The following is a 12,889-nucleotide window of genomic DNA, read 5'->3' on the forward strand; positions in this document are numbered from 1 at the left end:
CGGTTTATTCACCAGCTCACAAATACCAACACACACAGTACAGAAGATCATGCAGGACAACAACAAAGATAAACTATCCCCCCTCCGAGGGATCTTAGGTCTTGTGACACTCAGCTGAAGAGCCCTCTCCAGTGTAATGTGAAAAGGGGATAGTGAATCTTTTCTCTTATGAATGTTTATACTGAGGCCCGCTATCCAGATGGCGGAAGTGCATTCAAGTTTAATGACTTGTGAAAAAGGCAAAAAATAGCATCTTGTGTTAACCACACGGCGGTGATGTTTGGAGTGAACGACAACATAAATCCACACAATTAAGAAATCAGACTTTCCCCCCCTCGCACGATCGAGGAAAACAAAACAAGCACAGCCGCCGTCTCTGGATTCAAACAATTACAATCACAGCGGCATCTCCTTAAATCACACACTGACCACTGGTTAACAAGGCTGAGAAACAGAAGAAGTCTCTATGGCAAATATAAATTCCAGCTGTAATACAGTTTTCCATTGTGCTTCGCTCCATTGTTCTGTTTTATTCTGGTGAGTTCTGAGTCCTCGGAGTCCCATGTCCTCAACACTTGTCACGCCTGAGCAACCTTCACTTCATTCATGGTCTACTCAAGACGTATTCTGCCCACAAGAAGCCGCCTTACAACCAAGAAGCAGCTGTGTGTGAAACTGAATGTTTGGCATGCAAATGCAATAAGTCGAATTATCTAGACTGAAAAGTCAGTTGTTCATCTTTAAATTTAAAAGTCTTATTAAATTTCCTTTGTCAATCCTTTTCCATTTTTTGTGGTTTTGTTATTGACGGCTTCAGTTTCAAGGCTAACTGGAACATCAATACTAATAAATCAAAAGGGACGGTTGGAAAACATCAATAGGTCAGTTAAAAAAAAAAAAAAAAAGTCTACATCGAGTACTCAAGCACAGCATGACTAAACTGACAGGAGGACAGGCAGGCTAAGGCAAGGCTAACTGCACTGTACCCGCTCTCTTATAGATGGGAGGCTTCCTGTAGATGTTGGGGTCCCCTGTGGCTGAGGAGAGAAAGAGGAAATGGAGAGTTGAAACGTGGTGGAGTAACAGGAGGAGAGGATGTGCGATGATCAGAGGGAAGGAAGGATGGTTGTGAAGTAGGTAGACACTATGAGGGGAAAAGTATGCCAGAGAAATTATGTGTGGTATAAAAATACGACTCAAGTCACATTTTCACACCCTCCTTCACCCTCCCCATTCCCACGCAACTCAAAATGACCTTTTATGAGTTATTTGCATCAGTGAAGAATGGCTGATGGAGTTTTTTCCCCCACGGAGGTTAAAAACATTAGTGCAATGAGGAGATGAAGAGTCCTACCTGGTACATGAAAATGTTTAGGGGGCTGGATTGTGGTGGGTGTGCTTGAGCGCCCCTCTTGGCCGTAATAAGGTGAACTCCTGCCACTCTCAGAGCCTGCAGCCAGCCACAGCCAATCACAGCAAAGGAAACATGAGCATGAAGGTATCTCATCCATGCAGGTGAAAAACCAAACAGCCTCAGCATTCGCCCAAATTTCAAATTGACACCGAATAACTTTTCCACTTGTGTGATGACAGAAGTTATTGACTTGTCTTCTTACGACAGTAATTACAGTGTCAGTGCACATGTGTAAGAGTTACATGAGATGACAGCCAAGGAGCAACCGCAGCACATGAGAGAGCAAAACAACTATTTCAGAGCGAGGCAGAATACACTTAAAGGTCCAGTGTGAAGGATTTAGGAGGATTCTATCTGAGAGGGCATTTCACGCTTCAGCATTGGGTAGTCGGTTGGTTGTGATCTACAATCTCACCCCTAAGATGACACTTAATCCTGGACCTTTAAAAATTTTTGGTGTTATGAATATATTCTGTTGTGGCATATTTGTTAAAATACAAGAGTGGCGATGACATAAGAATGGAAATGACAAGCTAATTGATACCCGTTAAAAGAAAAGTTCCAAATTTGGTGATAAATGCGTATTTGTTTAGTTTTGTTTTGTTTTTTTTGCCAAGAGTTCAATGAGAGGATTGACACCACCATCATGTCTGTATGCTAAATACAAGGCTTCAACCAGATGTTGTTTAGCCTAGCTTAGCATAAAGACAAGAGGGAAAAAAGCAAAAACGGCTGATTTTTGTGTGCACACAACATTCTGTACTGCCCTCACATTAGATAGCTAGGGTTAGCGACATTAGCATCAGCAATGTTAGCATTTGCTAGCATTAGCAATGTTTGTGTTAGGTAGGGTTAGCAATGCTGTCATTAACAAGGTAGCTTCAGCAGCATTATGTAGTGCAACCAATTGGCAACCTCTTGAGGGGGCAGATGATTCGAACAACAGCATTTTGACGTGAATGCAATGAAAAGGAGCGATGGTATGCAACATTCAGTGGCTGAATGTTGTCTCGTTTTTTTTTCCGCTGGTTTATTTTTTTTATTCCTTCAAATTCAAACAAAAGTACAACAAATGACAAAGGGGCATCTTTAAAGCAGCGCAGTGCCTAAGAGGTTCTTTTACATGAGCAGATACCCCCAATCAGAGCCTGGCTAGCTGTTTCCCCCTGTTTCCATTCCCTGTGCTATGATATGCTAAGCTAACCGGCTGCTCATGGTGCTTACACTCTGAACAGATACATACCAGAGTGCCATCAATCCTCTCATCTCAACATCAGCAAGGCAGCAAATGAGCACTTTATCCAAAATGTTGAACTATTCCTTTAAACGACTTTGCTTCAGCAGAATCATTCCCAAAATTAAAAAAATTTAACTCCTCTCAGAAACTCCATTAGTGCTTCAACTTTATTCAAAGTGCTTTTCACATTAAGATCAGCATGATTGACTTCGCTTCATATCTTTTTCAACAGGCTGATATTAAACACAGAGTTTATGAGGAGTGAACACTGTCTGACTCACCGGGGTAGCCGTAGTGCTGCGGAGAGCGGGGCGTGATGGGTGACATGCCTTGACGACTGTACGTTGGCGAGTCAATATAACCTGGACTGGAGCACCGCCTCTGCTTTATATCCAGGCTGTCATAGTCCTGAGGAGACAATGGAGACAAGGTGGAGGTGAAAGAGGAGCAGAGGGGGGGCAACGGGGAGACAAATAGCTTTGTGACAGGCCAAAATGACAACAGTTGACTCGTTTCAACTTGTCCTAAGTGCTCTGCTACTTATAGTGGGAGGAAGAATGCTTACCTGAGAATAGGGAGAGAGTGTCCCGAGTGACTGAGGAATCAATGGAGAGAGAAGAGGTTTTATTTATACTGAAGCGCTGAGGTGAAACAGAACACTGCTTCATATATCATATGTTTGCAGGAATGCAAGAAAAGACAAAGACAGTCTTCTCCAACTCAGTCTATAATATTCTTTGTTTTATCCTATATAGATGGCTGGTGGGGTTTTCTGTGTGGGGGGAAAAAAGGGGACGACTAGAAGCCACATTCATTGTTTAAAGTCAGTTCATACCATACCACTCTCATGTCTATCTAATGATAAGTAACAATTTATATCTCTTTTGTTTGATCGGTATAAAAACTGAAATATTAAAAAAAAAAAAAAAAAGGTCAGAAAGGTTTAAAAGGTGCAGGTGTTTTTTAAATTATTATTAATAATAATAATAATAATAATAATAATAATAATAATAATAATAGGCGAGCTGTATCCCCCTGTTTCCAGTCTTTATGCTAAGCTAAGCTGCTAATCTGCTGCTAATTCGCTGGCTCCGCCTTCAAATTGATCAGACAGATATGACAGTTGTATTGTTCTTCCCATCTAACTCTCAGCACGAAGAAAGGGAATAAATGCATTTTCAAATGTTTTTATTTCTAACTATTCCTTTAAGCATGGTGCACTTATATCAAGACATTTATCAGAAATAATGTGAACTCTCTGTGTGCAGGCAAGACAATCCACCAATTTAAAGTTCAAACAAATACTACAATGCGTTTACAAATACGTAAGGCTCATCATTTTCATTCTTTTTTTCAACCAAATAAAGTAAATTCCCAGGATTTTAAAATCAAATTTGGTTAAATACTATTTTGATCTTGTTTTGATCTCCCCATACATCCAAAAATGATGTAAACATGGTTTCTTTGTGATGTTTACAGCTCAGTGGATGCTTTTGGACAGTGAAGGGGCTCCTGATTAAGCACCAGAGGAGCTAAACAAACTGTTTGCACTGGAACTTGTATTTTCTAATCAATTTTCCCATTTCCGTGAACACATTTTGCCATATTTGACTAATCCGTTCATCACTTTTTGAAGAATCAAAAGAATCAGGTTCTGATGAAATTTCTGCGTGAACGCTGGACGCTTTGAGAAACAAAAATAATGAGCCCTTGCGTAACGAATATGGCTGAGCTGTGATGAAGACACACACTTCTTATCAGCGCAGCTCCATCTACACAACTAAACAAAGAACTTCTTCTGAAAACAGACCAAATGGTGAGACCAGGCCGAGTTTGGCCTGGAGTGTGTGGCAGCAGTACCTCCCCATAGCAGTAAGTGTCTAGCCTGTCATCAGAGGTGTATCTGTGGTAGGGCTGGTATGAGGAGGATATGAGGTCTGGCTGCTGGACCTCGTATATGGCCTTGACCTTTGGCAGGGCAGCTAGGTCCTTATAATCTAGGAACTCATTCTTCACTCTGGCCTGGAGAGAGGACACACACATACACCCACCAAAGACAACAGCAACACCAGCCAACATCAACCACATGGACGATGCAAGACAGTAACAAAGTAGGATGGAAAACTCCACTAGTCATGCAGAGGGAGCAACAAAGAGCTGATGAGCTGCACACAAGCCTGCACATGCACATATGTGTGTGGTTCTGTGTGTGTGTGTGTGTGCTCATCAGCAGCACACATGAATGCTGCAGAATCTGACAGCAGTGTAAGTTGTTGACCTTCAGGAGCTCGGCATGGGTGAGAGAGAGAGCAGAGAGAGCAAAGACGGCTACCAAGAGAGAGAGAGGAGAAGGTATGGACGACAAGTGTGCTTACACTGCATTTCTCCCTCATCCATCACCTTAAACAGAAAGGTCATTGATTATGAGACGAGTGCAGGGCTGAGCAGAGAGCGGTGACTCGGGCTTGCATGCAGACAACCCCCTGACATGCTAATACTGCCGACATGCAGCAGCACTCAGCAGACTGTCAAGCAGCACAGCTGGACGCCGGTCTATTTTTTTGGCCAGAGCCTCGTCTCGAAATGGAACGGGTCCAACTGTGCAATGTACTGGGAGGGACAACCGTCAACATTAACCTGGTGTCATCCCCAACTCCCCTGCATATCTTATACACATACTTTTATATTTGGGGATTTGCATATCAAAGCATATCGAGATGTTGGTGTTAAAACTAGATTTGATTCACTGACTTCCAAGCCCATTTCAGCTGTTACAAAAATGATTTTGTGAAATATATTCCCATAAATCAAAATTCATAATTGAGTTAAAAAACTGTCAAAAAAAGGACTCCAATTATTTAGCCAATTATTTTGACTTTTTATCTCACAATTTTTTTCTCATAATTTCTCCTTTTTATCCCATAATTGTGACTCAAATGGGTCTTTTCTTTTTCAGAAAGTCTAAGTTTTTTATCAAGTTTTCTTTAACTGGCAGAAATGGGTTTCCATACGTAAATTCAGAAGACCAATTTAAAGAAAGCCCAGGGCTGAAACCTTGATGGAAACATGATCATCCTGCAGTCGATGTGGGTTTTTTGTTTTGTTTTTGTGAAGCGCTCCACTGTTCCTCAAATTCTTTTTACATGTGGATCATATTAAACCTACAAAAGCAGAAAACTAAACTGGACCAAGACTCAGCAGTCATGTGAGGCTGCACATACAGTAGGTACAGAGGTACATGTTGATGATTAGTAAGTAAGTTTCATATGCAAAATCAGAACTAATTTATTGATCCCCGAGCAGGAAATTGGATAATTGACCACATTCAGAATCTCAGTTTAGCCTGTTAGCATTGCTAACATTCGCTAATTAGCAGCAAAAGCATAAGCTGATGGGAATGTCATTAGTTTCTGCTAAGAAAGTAGGTAGGTTTCATCATCTGGAGAGTTAAAAATATCTGTAGGAAATTTCATGGATATCTATTAATGAACATAATGTTAATGGCTGCCCATCAATAGACGGTTGAGAATTTTAGTTGAGAACTGTCATCCCTGGAGCCACGATGCTATTTTCATCCAAATTCAACTCAGTTTTAATCTAAACATCTTGCTATTTTTTGACTTGCAAATCCCCACATCAGTAGCACTGACTGCAGATGGTCATCACAGGTATAGCACATGAAGAACGTGTCGTGTTGTAACAGCCATTCACTGTGACAACATAATAGTTCTCTAAATTTATTGATCTCCTGCCACATCACTAATGACAACAGAGGTGAGGACACAGACAAGTGAACAGGCCGAGGGAGTGAGCAGCCTCTCAGGTCGGTGCTTGACCAATGAAGGCTATGGGTGCATCTTGTGTTTCCGGTGTGGCCATTGTGCTTTCAGGGGTGAACTCGGTGGCAGCTACGGTAAAAAAAAAAGCGACTAAAAGCTGAAAAAGTTATAAACTACTTACACATATGACCCTACTGGGAGAGCCTATGGATGAGCCTGGTGGAGAGATGGAGGCCTCCGACAGGCGTCTGTGCTGTGAGGTACAAAGAGAGAGGGGAAGAGGAGGAGATTGCACACTGTGAGGAAATGACAGTCTTCATTTGATTTCGAACATTTTCATTTCAAAACTCGCCCTCACCCTGAGTCTCCTCTCTGCCCTCGCCGCCTGCTTGCATAATGGGTGCCACACCTCACAACCTGAGGAAGATTAAGAGAGAAGGCAGATTGGGTGTTCCTGCATGCCATGCATTTGTTGACATGGGAGTGTACTCTGTGTGTGTGTGTGTGTGTGGACGTGCTGGCATCAGGTTTCACCTGTCAGGTACATTTCCTCTCCCTCTTTGAACATCAGGTTACAGCGGGAGCATCGAGCGCAGGTCGGATGGTAGTGCTTCCCTCCCGCCTGCGAGGAGAGGGAGAAGAAGAGGAGGAGGAGAGGAGGAGAGGAGGTGTGACCGAACATAAATTACCATCACGAACACTTTCGCGGAGTCGGGGCTAAGCTGCAAATTGCGGCCCCACCTTGAGCAGGTCATTACCTACATATGTTTTACGCTGCATATCACCTGACCGCTGTTGGCCTCATAATGTTCTGAGACATCATTGCATAGCCTGTGGCTCTTTCGGCAAATCACACGAGAGCCACCACCCATTCTCCTCCATTGCATAATTAGAGCAAACATCCCCGTGGGTCAGTTACATGAAGTGTTGGAGTGTGTGTGTTAGTGTGTGTGTGTGTGTGTGTGTGTGTGTGTGTGTGAGCGCCACAGAGAGAAGGAGGGAAGTAGGTGGCCATGTAAGCGAAGGGCACAAGAGCGCGGTACACGTCCTTGGACAGCCAAGGCGCCCCGGGGGAACACATCCAAACACGCAAAAAACACGTGGCGCAGGTGAGTCGGACACACGGAATGTTGCAGTACGATGTCAGCGCGTCCGCGATTCCAGTCGGGCCAGTTCACCGTCCTGTGATGTTTCTCACATGTGTCTCCGATGGCTGAGGCTCGGCCCTGTCATGTCACCTCTTCCTCCCTGACACACCATTAGGGAATATCTATTTATAGAAGCACTGCTGACATAGGGCCTGTGTCAAGGAGACCTGAACTGTTTCATGCGAACACACCCAGCATGTGGCTCATAGTGTGTGTGTGTGTGTGTGTGTGTGTGTGTGTGTGTGGGGTATTATGTTATGTGATGCTGCACTGACTTTTCCCCGCTCTCTATGAACCTGAAACCTGTGCATGATCTTCAGGAAATCAGGCTTCTCGTCGAAGGCCCCTTAACCATATCGAAGCTGCACTCGAACCAATCCCTGCTCTGCTCATGTGTCTCAGGTTACTCTGTAAGGAAAGCCAGGAGAGGATGCAGCATTTCCGTCTCGCTCGTTCCCAGCAGCAGAGCGTTTACCGTCTGCGGCCGTACGGTATCGGTTCAACAACTGCTGCCACCCTTCCTAATGAGGCCTCCATTCTCTCCGGTGGCATTTAATAGGCTGCTATATTTATTGGTGACTAAGATACTAAAGAAGGAAGGGGAAGGAGAGAAGGGAGACTAAAGAAAGGAGGTTTTCATGCTCCTCTTTCTCCCTCCCGCTTCCTGTCTTTATTTCTCTTCCCTCCCCGTCTGTTCTAAACTGCTCATTAAATTAACGACCTTTGGCTCTGGAAAGTTGGACTGCAGAGCGAGCCTAATCACCAACACAGATGCAAAACACACACAGATTAGTCTGGATTTTCACTGATTCTTTTAGTTTTGGTGCCGTTCCTGTCCATTGTTTGTACCAAAATTGAACGCAGACTTATCAGTTTAATCCAAATTTTTTCTGAACTTAGCCAAGTAACTGTACTGCCTGAAACCTAGGCTACAAGCAAGCTACAACTGAAAACTGGGAATACTCTTTTAAATACCAAGAAAGCAATACAGCAATTCACACAGCCCGAACACAAAACTCTGATTACACCGGACGCACACTCAATGTGCCTGAGCCACTCAGCCAGCAGGACATCTAAAAAAATGCAAGTGAGCATCACGGTACCACATCACCTAAAGGCATACCGTTCCAAAAGGCTGCTTGACAATTCCACCAAATTACAACACCTGCTTATCCTTAGACCTATAGCTGGGTGGTATGTATCTCATGTCACATCATATATCTCGATATATTGAAATCTCCTCAATAGCACTTCACATATACTAGGACTGAGTGACAAAATCAATTACCACGATACTGTTGACCAGATAACTCAAAATGGATTTTGTGACAATGTTGTAGGGATGACTTTAACAAGATACCAAAAGTGACAGAGGGCCTCCTCTGACAGGAGGGACATCCATGCAATAGATGTTAATAAATGTATACAGAACAGTATGATCAATCAGGATGACAAAACTACAGAGAGATTAAATTGATAGATCTGATTTGTAAATGTTAAATGTATGTTTGGGGAGTTACAGTGTTCCTGGGCTTTCTGCGAGTCGGGATGGTTCGCACGCCGCATCCTGAAGAACTACATGATTGTGATACCAAAATTTGATAGGGGGAGACGAATTAATGTCATGCGTGCAGGCACAGTCAAATGTTGAGAGAGAGAGAGAGAGACACACACAGAGAGAGGGAGACTCGCAGATAGAGGCTGACATGTCCCCATGTCTATAAATAGCCCAGAGAGGCTGATCGTCAGGAACAAAGCACTTTACACCAGCCATTCTGACAAGCGAAGGAGCACGGGGACAACACTGAGTGTGTGTGAGTGTGCCTGTGTGTGTGTGTGTGTGTGTCTGACAAAGTTTACTATGTCTGCTCCCTTTCCTCAGGTCCCAACAGACACACTCCAGAGACTCTTCCAAAACATTCAATTAGCATCTGCACGTTATCACTTTCATTATTTCCATCCCTGCTCCCTCTGTCTCCTCTTCACTTCTCCCTCTGTCTCCCCTTTACTCCTCCGTCAGTCTCCACTGCTCTCCTCCCTCCTCTGTTGACTCCCATCACTTTTGAAAGCGGCTTCAGCGTCGAGAGCACGCGAGGCACAAACGTGGCGTTCCTCTCCCTGCCGAATGTGCTCCTGTGTCTCTCCTCCTTCCACTCTTTACCCTCTGATCTTTTTATAACTCCCCTCTCCTCCTGACTGCTTACACGACGCAACGGTGCAATCTCGCGGTTTTTTTTTTTTCCGCCCTCCTGCCTGTGTTGTCTCGCAGCAAACAAGTGGATGTGCGCCAGTGTTCGGCCAAAGCAAACACGCCGCAGCTGAATTTGTTTTGGTTTGGTAAGGCGGGACAAAATTCTTATCACCCCCCCACAATCTTAAGTCGCTCACTCCCCAAAGCACAGCGGGGGCTTACGCGAAGCCGGGGATGAAATGCAACTGCTCGGTTCTGATAACGCTGATTACGCCCGGCCACCACTGTCAACTCCCAATTTGGATGTCTGTATTGCTGCGGGATTCCTCGTGCCTGAATCCCCACATTGACGCCGTTCGGTGTTGAAATCTGGTCCCCAGTTCTCACCTCCAGAACCCTTCCGCTGATGTATCTGCTGCACGTCTCACATTTCACCCCGTACTGGGCGTGGTAATCCGCCTCACAGTATGGCACTCCATCCCTGAGACAGAGAGAATAGGAACAAAAAAAACAAAAAACGCTGAAGTGTGTGAAACGCACAGTTTGCACGTGTATCCGTGTGTTTTTTCTTGGAGCGCAACTCACTTGCTGATGTACTCTCCTGTGAGGACCATGTTGCACGTCCGACATCGGAAGCAGCTGACGTGCCACTGCTTCTCCAACGCCAGGAGGGACTGACCCTGCTTGATCTCGTCTCCACACCCAGCACAGTCTGGAAAAAAAAGAGGAAAGAGGAAGACGGATGATAAAAGAGGTAGGTGAAGGGCGGAAAAGCGGCGGTGCCAGAGGGACGGAGCGAGCTGAGGCGTAATTGTACATCTTTAAACACCTGCCGTGCTCCCTGAGTGTAGTTTTCCAACCCCCTCGGGCGCGGCCACCTCCCTGATCAATAGTCGTTCTAATGCGGCTTATTGCAGAGCTGTGAGGCTTGTTCTCTCAACTGTAAGCACTGTTAAACATGATTGAATGTGGGCAGGATACAAGCATCTGAGAAACAGCCTCAGGGGGAAAACAGTTGCATAAACAACCCCCCCACCTTCATATGAGACATTTAAGAATCTCTTCCTCAGACAAACACTGTATAAAGTCACAATGTGCATTCCACCACCCTCAGCGTGACGCCCCCAAGCAGGCGTCACCAAAGGATGCAGGACGGCGCCGAGGCTGCAAATGATGCATGGCTGCAGAGCGTCAGAAATGCTGAGAAAAGGTCAGCGTTCCATTTGTTTCCATTTAGAAGACGTTCGGCTTAGCTTAACCTTTCCTGACCCGGGCCGCTGCCCCCCGAGAGAAGCCTGGAGTCACAGGGGACAGCTCCACTCAGACCTGTCGGCCAAGACAAACTGTGTTTTGCAGTAAAGAAAAACAAACAACAAAAAAAAAGCTGCAGTGCATTGAGTCTCTTTTCTGCAGTCCAGATAAATCTTATCTGTCATCTGGTGGCGATAAGTGCTGAGTCAATCGGGCCAGACTGTTACTGTGCACAACCGATTTTCCTCTGAGTCATGATGCAGTTCCTTTTTTTAGCCACCGAATGAAATTGGATTTTAGATCATCTATAAATGATGGAACGGAGCTTGTGACACGGAGTCGTTGGGGATCATTAAGTTAAAGAAAGAGCCCTGATTTGGTGCTTGTTTGTCCTTTAAGGCAACAGTACAGCACTTTTTTTTTTTTTATCTTCAAATTACAACATCAAAATCATGTTGATGATACAGTGTCTTGTAACAGGGTCACAGCATTACATACATGTTTACTTCAACATACATACATCTGGCAAATTGTCACAGACCTGGGATTTGTGTTGATGACACAACTCAGAAACTGTGTGGTTTTTTTTTGGGGGGGGGGGGGGGTCCATTTCTACATAATGTTGCTTTTAAGGAGTAATTCGAATTTTTTTTTTTTTTTTTTGGTGAAATACTCTTTTTTCTTCTTTGTGAGATTTAGATAATAAGTAGTTCCTCTTTCAAATCTTTCTGTTCAATATGAAGCTACACTCAGTCGGTGAGTAGCTTAGCTTAGCTTAGCATAAAGACTGGAAACAGGGGGGAAACAGCTAACCCCGCTGTCCTTTTGGTAACAAAATCCACCTACCAGCACAAGCTCACTAATTAACAGAAGAGTCTGATAGAGTCTGAGCATTCTTTCTAATGGCCAGCAGGGGGCAACTGCACTGGCTGCAAAAAGAAGTCATCATATGGAGTCTTACGAGAAATTGACCCCTCTTCTGACTTGATTTATAACCACAGTAAACAGCTTCATAATGAGTTTATGGTCTCAATCCCTAGTTTCAGGGCTGCGTCACGTAGCATGATGTTCATTTGGTAACTTACAGTCCCATTTAGGGTAAAATAGATGATAAAGCAGGGTACGCTTCAGGGCGTGGCTACTTCATGATTAATGACAAGTTGCTCCTGGAGCCTTTGAGAAAACAGAGTGCGACAACGGAAATTAAAAATGCTGACCGTCATGTGATTCACGGAGCAGAAACAGTTTTAAGCGGGCAATTTAAATGCATGAAAACAGAGAGACAGAAGTACAGAAGATTGGCAGTTTGTAGTTAATACATGATCTACTGATTCATTGATTTACAGTACTGGGCTGCTAGTATTTGCAGCTTCCAGGAACTATGATTGCCATTACATTTTTTAAAAAAGGTCCGTTGGAGTTAACGGAGATGACGCGACCCTCAATGTCTCTGACTGCAGTCAGATCCAATCAGCACCACCCTGTCATCCAAATATGGTCATTTCTGGCTCCACAAAAATAAGACAGCAGTGATCACAATGCTTAACTTGAGGCTTCAAAATGAACCGATGGGTGACACATCATGGTGGATTTAAGCTAAGCTCACGGGCAGCGTCATGAAAGTGGCATCAAACTTGGCAAGAAAGTGAACAAGTGTGCTGCGGAAATGTTGAACTGTTGCTTTGAGGAGACACAAAGAAGTATTAAGCTGGGCAGATAAAACTTTCATTAAGGTTATGAAACTAAATTTCCCAGGGTTAGGGTTTGGTCAGTGATGCATAAATAAGCGAACGTCCTCTGATAATACTTTCCGCTGTGTTATTCCGGTGCCTGCTCCGAGCTTTTCCCCCCTAAAATCATCGTTTTCCT

At 44.2% G+C, this 12,889-nt stretch overlaps 1 protein-coding gene across 8 annotated transcripts in view; it reads right to left on the bottom strand.

The window, feature by feature from the left end:
• Positions 1-12,889, bottom strand: part of ablim3 (actin binding LIM protein family, member 3) — a 49,109-nt gene that overhangs the window by 7,540 nt on the left and 28,680 nt on the right. For 3 of the 8 annotated variants that reach the window (XM_037077862.1, XM_037077861.1, XM_037077860.1), the window contains exons 5-14: positions 10,355-10,481; positions 10,157-10,250; positions 6,965-7,052; positions 6,789-6,847; positions 6,612-6,683; positions 4,512-4,673; positions 3,217-3,246; positions 2,933-3,059; positions 1,355-1,450; positions 987-1,037 (exon numbers count right to left, since the gene is read on the bottom strand). In XM_037077862.1, the coding sequence (XP_036933757.1) occupies positions 987-1,037; positions 1,355-1,450; positions 2,933-3,059; positions 3,217-3,246; positions 4,512-4,673; positions 6,612-6,683; positions 6,789-6,847; positions 6,965-7,052; positions 10,157-10,250; positions 10,355-10,481 (906 nt within the window). The remainder of the gene's footprint in view (positions 1-986; positions 1,038-1,354; positions 1,451-2,932; positions 3,060-3,216; positions 3,247-4,511; positions 4,674-6,611; positions 6,684-6,788; positions 6,848-6,964; positions 7,053-10,156; positions 10,251-10,354; positions 10,482-12,889) is intronic. The other 5 variants (XM_037077866.1, XM_037077865.1, XM_037077867.1 and 2 more) reach the window with 3 other exon arrangements.

Source organism: Acanthopagrus latus, chromosome 18 (assembly GCF_904848185.1).
Source record: "Acanthopagrus latus isolate v.2019 chromosome 18, fAcaLat1.1, whole genome shotgun sequence".
NCBI lineage: Eukaryota > Metazoa > Chordata > Actinopteri > Spariformes > Sparidae > Acanthopagrus > Acanthopagrus latus.